The sequence below is a fragment of the Bombus huntii genome, chromosome 6, assembly GCF_024542735.1.
Source record: "Bombus huntii isolate Logan2020A chromosome 6, iyBomHunt1.1, whole genome shotgun sequence".
Classification (NCBI taxonomy): domain Eukaryota; kingdom Metazoa; phylum Arthropoda; class Insecta; order Hymenoptera; family Apidae; genus Bombus; species Bombus huntii.
Genome location: NC_066243.1, coordinates 17,677,712 through 17,696,148, shown reverse-complemented (window position 1 = coordinate 17,696,148; position 18,437 = coordinate 17,677,712). Strand labels below are relative to the sequence as shown.

At 42.6% G+C, this 18,437-nt stretch overlaps 1 protein-coding gene across 1 annotated transcript in view; it reads left to right on the top strand.

Moving 5' to 3' along the window:
• Positions 1-18,194, top strand: part of LOC126866798 (zygotic gap protein knirps-like) — a 40,976-nt gene extending 22,782 nt beyond the window's left edge. Inside the window, exon 3 of the mRNA XM_050620759.1 lies at positions 15,779-18,194. Within this exon, the coding sequence (XP_050476716.1) occupies positions 15,779-17,002 (1,224 nt within the window). The 3' untranslated portion in view covers positions 17,003-18,194. The remainder of the gene's footprint in view (positions 1-15,778) is intronic.
• The last annotated feature ends 243 nt before the right edge of the window (positions 18,195-18,437 follow it).

Genomic DNA, 18,437 nt, shown 5'->3' with positions numbered 1-18,437 from the left:
AATATACACAAGCAAAACCAACACATCGACGTAATGTTTCTTCGGAAAGATCGCTGTGATTCGTTCGGTTTAAAAGATGCGTTAAAATCACGGTAGAAATCTCTCTTTCATAAAATGTTTCTCCGTTAACTTACACTGTTTAAAATCGTACGTATCGTCATGTGAAAAAATACAAGAAATTTCGCAAAAGTCCACATAAATAAGAAGCAAAACCATCGAAATTATCTTGCTCATCGGCTTCACGTTCTTTCAGCTCCTCGCACACCTGGACAGATTCATAAAGGTCGCTGCGGTTCGTTCGTTCCATTATGGAGAATCGCGGTGCCTGTTTATCAAGAGATCTATTTGCAGCAGCGGTATTTAGATGGTCGGCAATTAGGCGACGTAATAGCGGCAGTTAAGAGGCACGATGCGCGAACGTAGTTGCGAACCGAATCACCTTCGCCGCGGTGGCTTCGAGGAGAAGGAAACCGCGGAAAAGTTGCGACGGTGGAGGCGGAAGAACTCGGATTCCCCGCGTGTGTTAACACGCGCCACCTTACAGCTGACCAAGCGTCGTTTTATGAGGGAGTTAATTGTACCGGCGGAGATATAGCGGCGAGATTGGCTCAGTAATCGAGTTTACGGCGTTGTCGAGGGGGACGCGGAGAAACTGGAATGGTCGGTTGCATTCAATTTCGCCAATTTCATTTTGTTGCGAATCGCGTGTCTTCTTGTTCGTTATTCGTAGCCTGTGTAGTAGAATCGGTATCTCTTTTGGTTACGAACGAAGCTTGTTTATCGTATGGTAATCCATGATACCATTTACGATATTAAGCAGCAGCTGAATGGATTTGAGCGAGACTTAACTTAACCAGGTTCGTTAAGTTTCCTTAGAAACTCAGTTGCATTTATTTAAATGGACATTGTAAAATGTTACGCGTAAATATCTCGTATTATTTCAGTAAATAATACTCTTTCGTCTGGACCAGATTCTCGATGTTATTCAAAATAATCGACGCGTATGATACGAAGATGATAGAAACAAAATAATCGACGAATAAAATAAAGTAGGTAAATTAATCGCGCCGTTCACCACAACTTAAAGAACGTTTCAATGATAGAGAAACGCAGTCGGATCGATAACGATCCAAATGACGAAGCACGTTCGATCGACAACGTATCGATGGAAAAACTTTCCATAAATCACGATCTACATAAGATACTAGACATTCGAAATGTAGAACAAATCTCGCACCTACGTTAAACAACGAAAATTCGTCTCTCGTAACATGTTGAAAATGACAACCGCGAATATGATCGCAAGCGACACGAAACCTCGACGGTAGATACATAGGACTGGCATAAAACGTATAACGGGGAGGAAACCGCGAACCACGGCGCGTCCCTCGTATAAGATGGCGATTTACGAGCGGACAGGGTGGCTAGCGTAGCTCAGTCGCGTTAAACTTACCGCGAGCCGCCACCTTGCTTCTATGTGGTCCAAATCGCGGCGACGTTCGCTCTGTGCGCTTCTTTTACGAGCCAATAAATCGCGATCTATCGATCCGACGCTGCGAGCCTGCTCCCTCTTTGCCTCTTTCGAAAGCGTAATATCCGTGACATAATTTAACACCTGTCGTAATTTACGGTCGTTTTACAAATTACGATTGTTAGTTAGTTAGTTCTCCACGCATCGAAGCATTCGGATTTTGTAACGGAACCTCGAAACCGATAGTTTTCGGTAGCTTCACAGGGAGCACTTTTCGTTTTTGCCGGCCTTTATTTAGAGATAATGAGAGCTGTGAACTTTAAGGATGATTATGGTGAAGTGTCGATTATATTCGGTCTCTCGTTAGGTCGATGTAAATGCTGCAAGATGCGTGATCATCGCGAGAATCGTGGTATCTGTACATAATTTCGTTTTTTATTACGTATAATTTTTGCTAGACTATGGAAGGAGATGTTTCAGTTTTTTTGATGGAGGATTAGGATAAATGTATTTCAAGGTTCGAGCAAAGGCTTTAAATATCGGCAATCTGTTTGAGTACAGATCATTAAACCATCAGATATTGAAAGATGTTAAATGTTACAGGTATTTGATTACTAGATATAAAGTATCGTTGATTTATTGGATACTACGTATATTTCGTTGATTTCACGTTATTTTCTATCATCTACGATATTTTCCCTCTACATTCTATATATTAATTCATTTGATATCAATTTCTGAATAAAAGATGATACTTGATCTTGAAACTAACACTAGTTTCCAATTACGCGCAATGTTCTTTGCAACGCTTTTCCTACAGAGATCTTCAAAGAAATCAAATTCAAGGAATCCTAACTATATCGTGAAATTCTTTACACGACGCACACGACACATCGCCAATTCCGAATCGATTAAACTCAAGATCAAGATGATCTACTCGGAATTCTAATTTTATTCTCATTAACAATCCAGACATTATCTACAGCCAAACGAGATTATATCGTATCGCAACGAAACAAAATTATCGATAGACTGCAGCTTTTTAGATCTTCGATCGACGATTTTTGGCGCTTAAGGTCTCGACGAAGGTATCGAGATGGCCCAGTTCACGCCTAAACGTTGTTGCCACAGACCACGCGCCCTTGAGGATGTTCATTTGGCATTCAGAGCGACACCCTGCGACGCTCACGTACCGATCTTTTCAGAACGATCGGGCTTGCGCAAACGCGAAACCACCGATTGACGCAACCTGCGAATTCCTTCCAAACTTGCCGCTCTTGGAAGTCCCTAGACCGAATCCAATTCGCGGGAAAAAAGGAACCGGCTTCTGAACGCGACGCTTCTTTTTGGCGTCTCAAAAGCGAACTGACGAAAATCGGCGACATTTGCTGGAACGGAAACGACGTGTGATGAGTTAGGCGTGAAATCGTCTCAACTTCTTGTCCGCTGCTTGAATACCTTCGGTACAACGATTGCGTGCTTCGTAGTTCCATTTGCATGCGACATGACCGAAGCAGTTAATGACCTGGATGGTTTCTCGTAATAGTCTCTTCTTCGTGATTTTATGATAATTTTAGGAATTAAGAAAATTAGGTGAAGGTTGATAGGAGTTTAGAAAGTTTAGGTGTTTCTAAATTCGCATTTTTTAAATATCGGACATGTACGATCTTTTTTTCGTCGTAGATGCTCGACAGAAAATCAACTCCTAAAACATAAAACGTTTTAAAATACTTAAATCGTCTTAAATTCGATTTATCGAAATCAACGAATTATCACGATTGCTAAACGAACGTTTTGCCTCTACAGTCGTATGTCTATCAAAATAGCCTAAATTCTTTTCGTCAAAATTAGATAAAGATTGTAATAATCTTCATCTACGATTCACAACGTTTTTCCTATTTTTCTCTTCTCTTGTGTCCAAATTATTGACCGAAAAAGTCTATCCCCAAGATGCTATACCCTGTGAAATACCCTAAACTGCATTTAAAATCTGAAAGTGCCCAATTCAAGGAATCGATAACCTTCTCCCACGTTGTTTCTGCTTTCACCGGAAATACGCAGTACAGACACGCGGCTGTCTGCTCGCAACCTCGTAAATAAACGCCGGTCTCGGGGTTGCGTCGTCTACGTTGGCGGCGACCCGTTGTCTGCTAAATCTGTCTGTCTGTCCGCGAGACAATCGTCGTGTCGCCGGTGCTCGCGACCACCGGTGGTTCTCGTAGTCACGCGAGCTTAGGATGAAATATCGAACGCAAGGCTCTCGTGGAAAGCGTTCGTCGAACGATTATCACGCGGAGATCGAGATTCACGCGAGCAATTTCCGGATTCCCGTGGACGATTCACGATGCCTGGTGTACATCATCGTGGATGATCTTTCGGCTCGAGCTTGGTCTTTCGTGAACCAGGTAGAACCATGTAACGAGGAAACTCGCTGGTATTGTTTTCTCGAGATTAGCTATATCGTGGCACGTTACCGTCGAATGATTCCACCTTGGTGAACCGTTGAAAATCTACGTCGTTTGTTCGTTGGTCTAGGCTTTGGTGGCTCCTGAAAAGTGAAAGCAGGTTGCAATGGATTTAGAACGTTGGTCGAAGATTCTGGGATAGAAAGACTCGAAGATACTGAACGTTTCCTTAGGAAAGTCGAAGACTGTAAGTTTATGGATGGTAATCTCCTTGTTAATATTCGATGGAAATAAGTAAACTTGAAATTATTTCGTGAATTAAATTGCCAGTGAATCGTAAATAAATTTTTATTGGTTATTATAAATTTGTCTCTGGAGAAAGTATACGATTCTTCTTATAGCGTAAAACGTAGAAGAAGCAAGTAACGTGATACAATAAGGTAAATGGCGATCTTAAAACGAATCATAAATCGTAACAATGGCGTCTAACTCAACTGCTTTCTATATGCGCGTTAAAAATATCTCGTGTCCCAATTCCACGTTTCAACCCCAATCGATGATAGATAACGCGAGTGTTACGCCATCGCGACACTCGATCTCGTGGACGCGGATATTCATTATCCACCCTTTCCGGCACGCCAGGTGAAATTTGATCCGGAGCGTTCTTTCCCTCGGAGACATAATAGGGAACGTAGGTAGAGAACGATCGCAGATTACGCTGGGATTAAGCAACGGTCCGGTAGCGGTTCGATAAACAATCGGTGGCAAGTCCCCGAAGCCTAACGATTTATCGCGCGCGTTACGAAACAACTCGGCTCTGTCGATCGTTCGACATTTTCCATGCACTTTTCTCATTCCCCACCATTGAATATGATCAAAGCAATTAAATCCATCTCGCGAATAATGGCATGCGCGCGGCCTTTGCGCCGCGACATCTGCGGCAAGACATTTTCCACGCGCACGCAACGAATAAATCACCTAGGTGTACGCTATCGATCACGATCCTAGAACCTCCCAGAGAACTCTCTCCGATGTCTTCTGACTTTATCCTTTTCGGGTAGCGCAGACTTTTCCTCCACAGATCTCTCGCGTCCCCTTTCAATTCGGTACATCCATATTCTTTCTCCAAACCACTTTGTCGTCGTCTCGTAAACCGATCGAATTTGAATATCACGATCCTAGATCCGATACGATTAAACCAGAATCATCGGGTATCTTGTTATATTATTTCTCATATACAGCGAGATACCAAGCGATTCGAAGGAAAAAGAATAACTTGGCAGCGTGCGATCGCCAGAGCATAACTTTTCCATCGTTGAAAGCAACGTTTTCTCGCGGCTCGATCAACGGCTCGAGGAAATAATTCTTCCCTTTATCGAGCATCGATCCACCGCACGGTTTCTTCTCTTCGCTTTTTCTCACGTATACTAGTCTCCAGCTCCGTATATCTCTCTTTCTTTCTTCTCCCGTGTTTCTTCTTCGTTTCGAACAGAAAACACACAATTCGCGTGCTGTACGCTCGACACGACGCGCGGCTCGCTCGATCGCGCTCGTATCTTTCTTGGCTATTGGAGCGCGATTCGCCATGCATCAATCCACACGCATGCTGGGCTATCCGAGGCTCGGATCCGCGGAACACCGTTCGACTCCGACGGCTAATGTAAGCAAATAGCTGGCGCGCAGACAAATTCCCCGCGGCCATATCGGGCCCCAGGAAAAATCGCTGACGTACGAGCGTGCACGGAGCCATAAAGCGCCCCCGGTGCAAGAGGAGCTTTCCAGACAGCTACGACGATCGAGACGATGGCGACGAGCATTGAAACACTGGCTCGTCTCGCCGCTGCAAGATCGATGACTTCCTGAAGCGGAACGCTTCGCGTACCGAGCTCCAAGAAGCTTCGAATGTCGCACAGAAGACTCTTGTAGGATGGACTAGGCTGATTTCTATCGAAAGACGGAGGATTTAACGGTGAATGGAGGAATCGGGGATGTGGAATATCGATTATATCGATTTTTGCTTTTTCTCTTTAACTGTGTAATTTTGTGCAACTGGAGATTGATCGGTTTAGAAAGTGGTATGTTTGTAAGAAACGTATTCTGTAGAAGATTTTTCTTTTTTCTTGTCTCTGTTTTAATTGGACGATTCGTTTGTTTATTTTGCCTTTAATATTTTTACTTTCTACCGGAGCAACTATCGCAACGTTTAAAATCATCCTAATGCTATTTCTATGTCATTGTCAGTTTCACAAGTACACCGGTCAAGAAGGTGATCGGTAAACTATAAAAGGAATGTCTCGTTATACCACAAACTTTAACGAAAATTGACACAAGTTGTTACTAGCAACACGATGTATTACACTTATTAAAAAGATGAAGTAAAAGAAGGCTTTGATAACTTGCTACGTGAATTTTATCAGGCTTCTATCGTGCACGGATGCTGCATTCAATTTTTCCCTTTAATTTTTCTATACGTATTTACATGTAGCGATAGAAGTGAAAATATGGTAGGTAAAAATAATCCAGTTTCAGTGGAAAAATAATAATAAAAACGGATAGAAGAATTCTGGGAATACACGATGTTCAGTTACTATTCTTAGAGTTCGATCGAATCGAAGAATGTAGTCGATGTGTCATAAATTAGATGCATGCTCGTCGTGTTAGCATAAATGAATGCAACCTTTTGCCATTTTATCGCTTCAGATAGAAGTAATAGACTGGTGATAATCAATTGCGGGCCGCCTAATGTTATGCTTGGTACGTAAAGAAGTATAAATTATGATGTTGCCGTGCACGTGTGCTCAGACCAGGAAGTACGTTGGCGCGTATTGTTCTTTAACATACCGTGAATCGGAAAATACGCTTTTAATAGCCTGTTTATTCAATAACTTTTTGCTCAACTTCATGATACAGATTCTCGATCTTTGAGCTTCTAGATCGGATGTTATGTCATCCAATAAAGTACTAAATAACAGATTCGTCAAAATTCTAAATTACTATCGAACGTCGATATTATTTTAACTGTAAATTAATAATCAAATTATCAAGTGAATCGATGAAACGATTAAACTTTAAAATTCAACGAAAACTCGTTCCAAATATTCTGACAATCGCTCGTAAGAAGAAAATATATAAAAACTCCAAGAACGAGTTGTGCGATAAAAAGTTCCAGTTCCTCAACTATATTAAGAAAAACTAACGTACCGCATAGCGTCGCATTCTCCGCGAAGCGATCAATCTTGAGGAGTTTTTCGAGCTGTTAAATCAACACGTGTCATGAATTTCCACCATCGATCAAATTATTAATGATTCTACTGTGAAACCTAGATATTTCTTAGAAAACAGAGTAGTTCCATGTTCAGGTGTCGTTCCGTTGAAGTACGTTTCCGTCGTGCGTAGCGCCAGCTAAACGAACGTACAAAATCGCGATGAAGCATCAGCATACAATGACGGTCGTTCATTGTTCCTGCAGTTAGGAACTGTCGACGCGCGATCTGCAATTCAATCTGCTACACCGGCATGGAAGCATTCACTGTCATAAAAGCGCGCGAAACCGCGTGAACTGCGATGACGAGGCATTAAAATCCCTGTAACACTTGACGCTTTCCTACGATCGGCAAGGTTTTTTCCAGCAAAATACTTTTTCACGAGAGAATGTTAATTCGTCACGCGATAAAAAAAGTATCGAGATCGAAATAATCGATTAATCAGTTGATTTTATTTCTTGAACGTTTCTTCATTAGCGTTCAATTTTTTAGGAATTAAACGATCAATCTTAATGGAGTTTGTCTTTCGTACAGATCAGATATACCTCGGATTAGAAGAGATGTAATCATGTTTATGTATGTCGAACAACTTCAAAGATTCTCCGCTTTTTTCTTATGCCTCGTCATTTCTTATTCATGAATCGTGTGTAACAAAGATTTATTTCTTTATGAAAGAAATACAAGAGGTTCGATTCATTCTGTCACGGGCTGTGCAATGAATAAGACGGTGTACGTTTAAAGCTTCGAAACAATCAGCCAAGTAGGTCTTAATCTTTTCGTTCAAACTATTCTTGTCAAGATCCAATTTTGAAAGGAGAATTTTTTCAAATTTTTAATGATTCTCGTATTTCTTGTGTCGCTATTTTTTTATTTTTATTTTATTCTTTTGCCACTAATTATATGTATGCAGCACAGGTTGAGACGTCGAGGAATTCGTTTAAAAAATACAATTTTTAGAAACTTACATTTAAACGCTCTTCCATGTGCCTTGATCCACATGTCGCATTTATACGTAATATTATTACATAGATTTTAGCGGCTATGTTCTAAAAGGAATTTTCTACTGTCCACGGTAGAATAGTTCTTGAAAACACCGTCCTAAGCAAATCCAAACAGAGAAGCAAATATCGAAGCATAGGTAGAAAATTGTTCTACATTTAAATAGCCTTCGTCTCTAATTCAATTTCTCTATCGCGTTCCATCGAACTCGAACGATGCCGCAATCACGATGTCCGATCTACAACGCGACGCAATGCTCGAACTCGAAACGAAAACGAGAGTGGCACCGGTGTTCAGCATGCAGGACGCACGTCAGCCAAGGTCTCCGTGGCGGCATGACGTCAGAAACAGTCCGTCGGTTTTCAGCGATCCCGTTTCAGTTGGGTTTCCCTGGCTGTTGGCCAAAAAATCCTCTCGATCTTCCAACGAAACCGCGCTTAACCGTCTTTCTCCCAAATTCCTTGCTGTCTCCTGAAAACATCAAATTGGAAAGAGATATATATCGATGGGATAGAAAGTACTATTTTTCGAAGAATTTGGGCTGGTTATCTTCATCTTTCGTTAATGATTTTAATATTACTTATGAAGTTAAGCTATTTTAGTTCTTCGTTAACGCTAAATAGACGCGTGAAATTAGGGCATCGACAACACGTAACTGACAATTTTGTTTTTCTCGTTTTCAAAATTCTTACTTTATTAAATATAAAGTTACACTTAGGCTATTGCGGTTTCGGTAATATCATATAGATATGTAAAATCGGACAATAAGCAGCTGTTTCATAACTTTGATACTTTTTACGATCTCACATTTCAAAATTGAATTTTCAATTTCACTTCCGATCTACCCGAAGATATAAACGGAGATCGGTCAAAGGCTGCTGAACGTTAAACAAACTGAAATCTTAACGAGGAGGAATCAATCGTTGGAATATCGATCGTGCCGCGAGGTCGATCATGCATCGAGCGAATCGAGCGAATCGAGCGAATCGAGGCGCTTGGATAAAAGAGCGAGTACGAGGTACGTGTTATTCTCGCGTGGCAATCGTCATCGGGACAGCTAGAAATAGCACCGCAGATCTAGATAAATCGTTACGTGGAACGGCCTCTATCGTTTGCTAGACAGCCAGAGGAAAACGCGATTTCCCGGCGTGACGAGGGCTTGGGTGATCGATCCGTGGTCATAAACAGGTGGTACCACTAGGTGCCAGGCCACGGAATTCAGAGCGAGCGAAGCGATGCAACGACTAGTCATCCTCACTGGGAAAGTCATGGAGGAAGGAAACGTGAACGCGAACAGATTCGTTGGGACGAGGATGACGCGTGTTCCGCGAATCGCCGCCGCTTGAATCGCGCGCGTATCAGGGTCACGATGCTTCGCTCCAGTCACGCGCTTCGAATTGCGAGGTGGGGAAATACTCGTCTCGTGGTTTCACGCATTCGATTGTGGTTTCGTACGTTTGCATCCGTTTTGTGGATGGTTGCGTGGCTGGGATTCTTCTCGTTCAAGATTCCGACGAGATTTCGCGTTTCTCGAATGAAAATGAGAAAAAATATGTAGTTCGTGACGATGAAACGGCATTTTTCTTGGCGATGCTGATCAAATTTTGAATTTGGATTGGGTTTTGTCAAGTGACTAAGACGTGGCCTCTGGTTACCGAATAGCGGAGAATTTTTCTTTCGTCGGATTCCAACGAGGCTTTGAATTTCATTTCTTCGAATTTCGTTTATTAAAACCAGCAGTATGGATTGACCGTATTTAACTAAACGCGATTTTCATTTCTTGGCGAGAAAAAGACGTAGAAAAGACTTGGTATGAACCGTTTATTCTTCGGCTGATCCAGCGGAATAAGGTTCTAGCGTAATTGATTATCGTGATGTATTACTGCAAAGTGGATCGGAAATTTGAATAACGCGCACGGTACAGTGATGTCTATGTTCGTACATTTATCAGCGAAAGTACAAACACGAAGAAAACGATTCGTGACATTTCAGACGCGAGTAATTCGTCACGGGATTACAAAATTTTTCGATACAAATACCCTAATTCTCCTCTCCGTGTAGATACATAAAGATTCGAATGCCGAACATCGATCAAAGCTCGTGACAAATTTCCACCGTTAATAAGTATTAGTCTCGTGTTATACAACGAGCGTACCGATTAAGCCATTTCCTTTAATCACCTCCGATTCAACGTTTACATAATGCCAGTCTCCATCTTATTGTTCATCCACAGGCGCGTTTAAAAATCGACACTCGTGTATCTGGTGAAAATTACTTCAACCTCGAGGCGGATACTCCCCTCTAATCGCGTTAACTCGTGACGTCATCCGTCTGTCGGCTCACGAAAGCAGATGTTTGCAAGCTCACTTAGCTCGATCGCGCGACGTCGTACAATGTTTGAAAACGGCTGACAGTGTCTGGCCGGAAAAAAATCACAAGTTCGATCATTTTCTATCGCCCAATTTTTGGTTTGCTTTTATAAATTTCTAAGTCGTTAAAGATGCTCGCTCGAGACGATCGCTCGAGACCATCCGGACGTTAGGCGAGCGAAGATCGGGAAAATTCACGGAGCACGCTCGAAAACGAGAGTACTTCGGTTAAATTGACCAACATGTCCATCGAAAATTGAGTTCCCAGAAACGTCGATTCCCTTTCCTTCTCTCTGCAACGAAGCCCGCTAAACTCGCTAGAGGAGCGTGTTTACAATCGGTGACTCGAAACGGGCGCCGACTGCCGGTCGACGTTCGATTCCCGTCACGTGCGGGAAACTATCGGCATGCTCGCGTTTTTTTCATCGATCTGCTCGAGGAAATTGTTCCCGCGGCGAACACGCCGTGCCAATCGCATTCCCGACGCCGACTCGAGGAAACGTTGCCCGTGTTCGGCACACGACGAAATTGATCGACGCTGTAAATCGCCCCGCTACCGAGACGTGGTTCGCTAGCAGCAATTTTCGAACCAGACTGAAATGGCAGTTCGGAAAATTTGCGGCCGATACTTGGAACTGGACGACCGGCGATTAATACGAATATGGATGCGTTCGGTATATGGCCGAACGACGATTTCGAGTTAATAACGAGGGTCTGCGCTCGTTCTCGCTCCCTGTAGAAATGGAGTGCGAGGATGACTGTACTTTTTTGAATACGCTTTTGGAAGTGCTTGACTTTTAAGCAGTTGTCGGTAGTTTAGACTTTTTGTTGGTCTGTTTTTATCGAAGCATAGTTTATCAAGCAGTTATTTTGTAATAGACGAACATTCCTCTAAGTAGAATTTAATAAGTGGAGTGAGATAAGTAGCATGGACGAGTAAAGTTTAATACGAGTTTAATTCGAAGAATATACGTACTATTTTTTATACTAAATATTTTCAAATTTGATGTTCAGGTTTTATCGGTAAAAGAAACTGATCTGGAAATGTATATGGGAGGAAGAAGTTGCAAACATATATTTAGAAAATAATTAGTATACAGTATCAACGTAAACCATCGTAAACATATTTTAAAGATGGTTCCAAATACCGAATTTCTTTATGTTATGTATAGTGCAAATACGTTATATTTTATTATACCTCGTTATGTTATACCCTATATATATTTGCATATTTGTCTTAAATTATGTCAATACAATAACGATAATCGTGTCTCATTACGGTGCTAGTAAAATCACACAGTATATTCATAAAACGTGTCTATAAGCGTTGGAATCCCTTCGTGAGCAACTGTACGTAGGATTGCCCGAGTCTATACGAGAAACGATCTGCTGCATTTTTCATCGACAATTTGTTAAGCTTTCCCGCGCTCGGCGGCCGTTCACGATCACGGACAAACGTTTTCCCCGGCGGCGTTTCTATAAGGCGTTACAAATCGGTCCGAGATTCCGGGCGTGCCTGTTGATTTGCGCTAATCTCGTGGCCTGTCCATGACGGATTTGTCGCGGTCGACCCTAAATGGCTCGCTACGACAGTCGAGGAACGTTTTCTACGCCGATTCTGATTTTCTGGAGTACGTGATTCGCGACCGGACCAGGACCAGTCAAAGGGGAAAAAAGAAAAGAAAAAAAAAAAACGCTTGGAAACGCCACGAATCACACGCGCCTGTTACGTAATCCTTCCTCGCGAATCCCGTTGTTCACCTCGTTTGCTCTCTACGGTCAAGATACACAAGCCCAGCAGCTGACTCTGATTGTGAGTCGCAGCGACACGCAATCACCGCGTGAAACGCGCTCTCCAACCCTCGCGTTTTCTTCGAAAGAATCATCGATCGATTTGGGGATGTAGGTTGTGGCAGGTTATGAAGGTGGTAGTGTTCCTAGTTTCGTAAACATTCTTATGGTAGTGCTATTTTACTGCCAAAGTTAAAGGGAAGTGTCCGGAATAAATGTTTTTCGATCTCTTATAACAACGAGAAAAGATATGCTATATAAATTGGACTATATATCGTAGATTAATTTCCTTAAGTATGTATATTTTGGAACTTAATTTAATTTTTATACAAGAACCAAATTGATCTCGATACTTCAGAACCCCGATACTTTCAAATAGATATTCATTATCGTTTCTAACGTTCGCTATCCCAAATTCCACGACACATCTACCACATAAAAAAATACTCGATATCCTACGTACTCTGGATCGTAAATATCTCCGAGCAAGGAGAATTTCGTAGGCGGAAGCGATCGGTTCGAACCATACTATCTCTCGCGTGCACACGGTGGCATCGTGACCTCTTTCACGCAGTTGCGGTGACAGCCAGGGATCATCTGGCATACGGGAGGCTTTTCGAGCTCGCGCCTGTTCATCTAAGATCGAGAGATTACAGCCCGAGGTACCGCTGGTCCGTTTTCATCTCGCGATCATTACCACTTTATCGAGTGTACGCCGTTGTTCCTGAACCTCGGCGATTAATCATCGCCATCGGATCTGCCTCCTTGACACTGGAATCCTTCGATTCCGCGTTTCTCCTCGATCATCGCGCATGGACCTTCTGTTGGACACGTGTAACTTTGCTTCCCGTTTACTAGTCGAGTCTGTTGCAGTCGTACGAAGACAGACGAGAAAGTGCTGGTTGGTTGAAAATATACGTGAGATTACCGGTAGTCAGAGTGATTCACTGATGACGCACGTTCGAGTAATCTGGACGCATTATCGAAGTATAAATTTTAGGTCATGGATCGATACGGTGGACACTTTTTCTGGATGATTCGTCGATCCGATTTGGAACAGGTACCGCTATGAGAGCTTTTCGGCTTCGAACGGTTACCAGACCGCCCACGTGGCTGCGTCAGGTGAGGAACACAGTTAGAGCCTTTCCGGCTTTCGACGACACTTGGCTCGCCGTGTTTCTTTCTGATTAAATTCTAACTCTGACGTTAAATACGTATTTATGATCTTAAGATTCTTGAAGACTCGAGCCTCGCGTGCACGTCAAGATTCATTGTATTTTATGTTAATCAGGAATCTGTTACACAACTTGGTTTTTAAATTTACTGAATTACTGTTTTTATTCTTCCGATAGACTAATTCATGTCATTCGCTTTTTTTGACAACTGTATATTCATCGTGTGCTTACGTAACGAAATACAAAAATTCATGACAAGTGGAGTTAATCGCTTTGGCTCGTTATAGAAGCTTTACTTCTATGAAGCTTTATATCCATCCATTATATGTTCTAACGACTTCAACAGATATTTATATCTACTATAAATGCCTTATAGAACGGTTTAAAAATACCTAGAATAGAGATAACAGAAAAAATAAAAGTGGAATAATTCAAAACATAAAGGAAAGAAAAGTTGTACTTGGCGCACGAGAGATACTCGATTAGCGACTAGTCGAGACCCCGAAGCGAGCACCAAGGTAGAAGGGTCGTCGCGTCGTAAATTAGTTCACGATGCGCCGCTTTCCAGTCGGTTTTATCGTCGGCCGACAGGCGTTTAACTTTACGACCAGCCGTGCCGCATACAACGCTCCATCTTCGACGCGCCACCCTGTCCACCCTTTCGCGGATCCTGCCTCCGTTGCTCGACCTTCCACTCCTAGACAGAGGCATGCTAATTCTTGTGACACGCGGAACATTAAGGCCTGACGTGTAATCCGCCAGAGAATCTGCGCGTGGCCTGAACGAGTCCAATGGCGAACGGTCTCTTTTGATATATAACTGCTTAAATCGTGATTTCCGCGTTTAAGTCTGGACAATTTATCTTTTATGAGAAAGTCGGAGAAAATTCGTCTAAAAGATTTTTATACTTGAGGTGGTATGGTGATAGGTGCGTAAGGAACTACTCTTGGTGTTTTTAACGAACAATAGTTTTATTAGAACTAATCAACAATCAGAGTTAACAATTAACAACTAACAATTACACTTAACCGACAACAGGTAACAACTAACAAATAACGATAGACACCGCGAGTTCGTTCGACGCGTTGCTATGCAAAAGGTCCCGAGAAGTTACACATTTAATGGCGCAAGACAGACTGACTCTGCTTTTGTTTCGGATCGCGCGGATTCTTCCCTTCGTAGCCCATCGATATCCCCCACTAGCGTGCATTCATTAGATGTGCCGCCAGTGCTGGCACGTGTATGCTCTTCCGAGAATTCGGCGGAAAGAGTGTGAAGATATCGATGGTACATTGGGCACGTCGGTGTTGCGCTTTGGCGGCGTCGCGCTTTGCCTCCGGAGCCGTTGAAAAGTTCCGAGGCCCGTGCCGCCACATACTTTTTCGAGTGCTATCGAGCAAAGCTAACATATAGTTTGGTAGAGCAGTTTTTTGAAACGAAGTTTTGCAGAACTTCTTGGCGAGTATAAGATGCTTTTAAATTGGGATACTCTATCGGTCGAATTCGATTAGAGATCGTGCGATTGTCCCCGATTGCAAATATTTATTTCACTTTTTATCACTCTCTCAAGATGTGCTTGTATTTTGCTTTCAGTACAAAGTATAGCGCATAGGATTTCTTGACGCGTTGGCTATATTATTTACAGAGAAATTTGAATTCAATATGTTGTACTTGTTAATTAATTTAGTCATTTTTGCAACGTAACACGTTTGGTGTAGCACCAAGCCAAATGTAATCCATCACTGCTTATATTTTGCATACAGAAATATCTTCGTCGAATGCAGACAAAACTGCATTTTTTTATTTTATCAAACATTGAATCCAAGCCTCGTTCACACATACTTACGATACCTAGCGCGAAACTGATGCGTCACGTATATGACGCACGGTGGCAAACGTGTTAATAGGTGAGTTCAATACGGAGAATTCGGTTATAGGGAAAAGCTATGTGGCGCCAATCTGCTGAATGTAACGGATTAAGGATTGGTATTACTAAAAAGAAGACAGATCTTGTGATCGGCGAAAGATATTATTGTAAATAGTAATATAAATTCTATAATGATAAAATGAATAAAATCTTCGATACAAATACAATTGAAAAGACGAGACCAAATTCTTGACTTCTCTAGAGTACGTGAAACAATCAATCAATTAGAGAAACTTGACATTGCTAATAAAATTTTGTCAACATGCCGTAGTATTTCATCTTTCACGATACGAAAATCAAACCAAGAGCGAGCTCGACACCGCTCTTCAAGCTCTTCATTTCCACATGTCACCATTGCTTTCTTCCTTCTGTTCGCAGTCGTTCTTCGGGCGCACCTATAACAACCTGGGAAGCATCTCCGAATGCAAGAACGGCGGCGTGTGCGTGATCAACAAGAAGAATCGTACATCGTGCAAGGCGTGTCGCCTACGAAAGTGTCTCGTGGTCGGGATGTCAAAGTCAGGCTCGCGGTATGGTCGTCGTTCGAACTGGTTCAAGATCCACTGTCTCCTCCAAGAACAAACGAACGGAAATCAAAATATGACTCCAGGAGCAGTTTCGCCGTTTGGACCAAGCTTTCTACCAGGATTCCTTCCTCAGGCTCAAGGACCTCAAAGCGGGGTATTCAAAGATGGAACGGATCGTACTTCACCTAGTCATGAAGATTTAGCCCTCCAATCGCATCTGTTGCACGTGGCGATGCTGAAGCAGGAACAAGAAAGGGGGAGCAAGTCTCCCCATCCGGATGACGTGGCTCTTCAAAACCATCTTCGTCTGTTCGCCTGGCAAAGGGAGCGTGAAAGAGTCGGTGAAAGTTCTCAACAGCCTCCGGGTACGCCACCTAGTACAACACCTCCGCCATTTTATAGACAACATCAACAACAACAACAACAACAACAACAACAGCATCAACAACAGCAGCGACTTCCAGGCTCTCCGATGTTCCCAATGAACTTCGCTCAAAGGGATAGCGTTTGCGTGCCTAGCAGTCCATCGGACGCCCTCAGACCGTACCTTCCAACTTATAAAAGGACATCGGACACACCAAGTGATAGTGGAGCGTCCTCGGTGGATGGTGTCGATGGTCAAGATACCGAATCAAGGAGTAATTCAGCACTGAGTTACTTCAAAAACAGCGCCGCATCACCGACCTTGTCCGAAAGAGATTTTCCACCTAGGAAGATCAATGCTACGGTTACATTGACGACAGGATACCATCCTCATCAAGGTCTAGGCCTAGTGTATCCTCCACCTGGTTTAGTCACGCCATCAACGTCTCAACTTTCGCCCAGAGGCGGCGACCTGCTTCTGGTCAGTCCCAGTCCAGGTGGTCTAGCTGTTGAGCAAGACGAACCGATAGATCTTAGTGTCAGATCGAGCAGAAGCACTCCGGGACCCAGTCAGTCGTCAGAAGAGGCTAGTAGATTAAACGATAACAATAGCGATCCCGATAGTCCCGCGAAAGAGGAAGCCACGACGAAGAGCAAACCCTTGGATCTAACGTTAGGTGTGAAGAGGCCAGAGTTACCTATATCGCTATGAAGCTTCTGGCGGTTTGATAGACCCACGACGCCTGGCCTCGTTCAGTTCTTATCGACGCACCCTGAGTTTCGTTGAGTTCTCGCTTGAAGAATCGAACGGCCTAGTCACTTAGCTGGTCTGTCTGGAAACAGAAAAATCGATATTACAGGATGATGATGGATTTGAGAATGGAGAAACGGATATTTGAGAAAATTAGATGAGATGGAAGGTTGTAAGAGGGCGATGAAGTTGTATAACAGAACGTTAGGAGAGAGTTAGGTTTCGCTAAGGAACTGCAACGGAATGCCGATAACACACCACAAAAATGTGTTCAAATTTGTACATAGATCACGGTCCGACAAGAGATTAATTTATTACGACCGAGGACATTATCATTGATTTGCGTATCGCTTTTCTTTGTTTTAGGCCGCGAAGGTTGTATCACATATAATTAACTGTATAAAAAAGGTCGGAGAATCGTGTATATACCGGCCAGTAGTGAAGTGCCTTAACATAATATATTTATATTTGAAATATTCCATATTGTATATGTAAATGTATACATAGAACAGACCGCTTTAGGATATTATCTTCGTTCTACGCACGATTCATCGTTGTAAATTATATTCTTCTTCATGGTTGTGAATGGTTCGCATAGCGAAGAGTGTGTGGGCGCGGAGAGAGAGAGAGAGAGAGAGTGTGTGTGTGTGTGTGTGTGTGTGTGTGTGCGAGAGAGAGGGAGAGAAAGAGAGTGCGAGAGAGAGGGAGGGAGAGAAAGAGAGAGAGAGAGAAAGGCAGAGAAGAAGATCCGCCGCGATCACATCCGCGATCCTGTTACAACGAAAGGCCAGTTAATAAAAATGAACGAGAGAAGCGACGTCACGTCGGTGCATAAAACAAACGATCATCTTGTAAATAAGCAAAAGGAAGGTGGGGGAAGGAATAAAAAATTATACGTGCGTTTAAATCAAGAGAGGGGAGACTCGGCTACGATTGAGAGTACGCTTCTGCTATGCTTCAGCTTGATGTGCGAAACTCTCGAACCTTCGCTTAACGGGCCACAACGTTTTTATATTCTGATGTTCTCTCCTCCTGATATTCCCTATCAGTTTATTTCTTTTATTTTGTACATAGTAGCATGTAAACGGTGAACACGAGCGGCCAGTACCTAAACTTTTAACGCGAAATTAAATATTTTTTTGTTTAATCCCTATGAGGTGTCTTACTATATCTCCTCTTAGGTTTTCCTCTTCTAGTACCCTCTCTTCCTTTGGTGTTTGTTTCCAACAGGAACATGACGTCTACGTTGTTGTATAAGTAATTCTAGGATTCTAAGATAACAGCAGTGAGCTGATGTGTTTTTATTATGAGCAATTATGATGCAATCTAATCGATTCCTGTTTTTATATTCATGTACACTACTCTGATCTATATACGAAACAATATACCCAAGTAG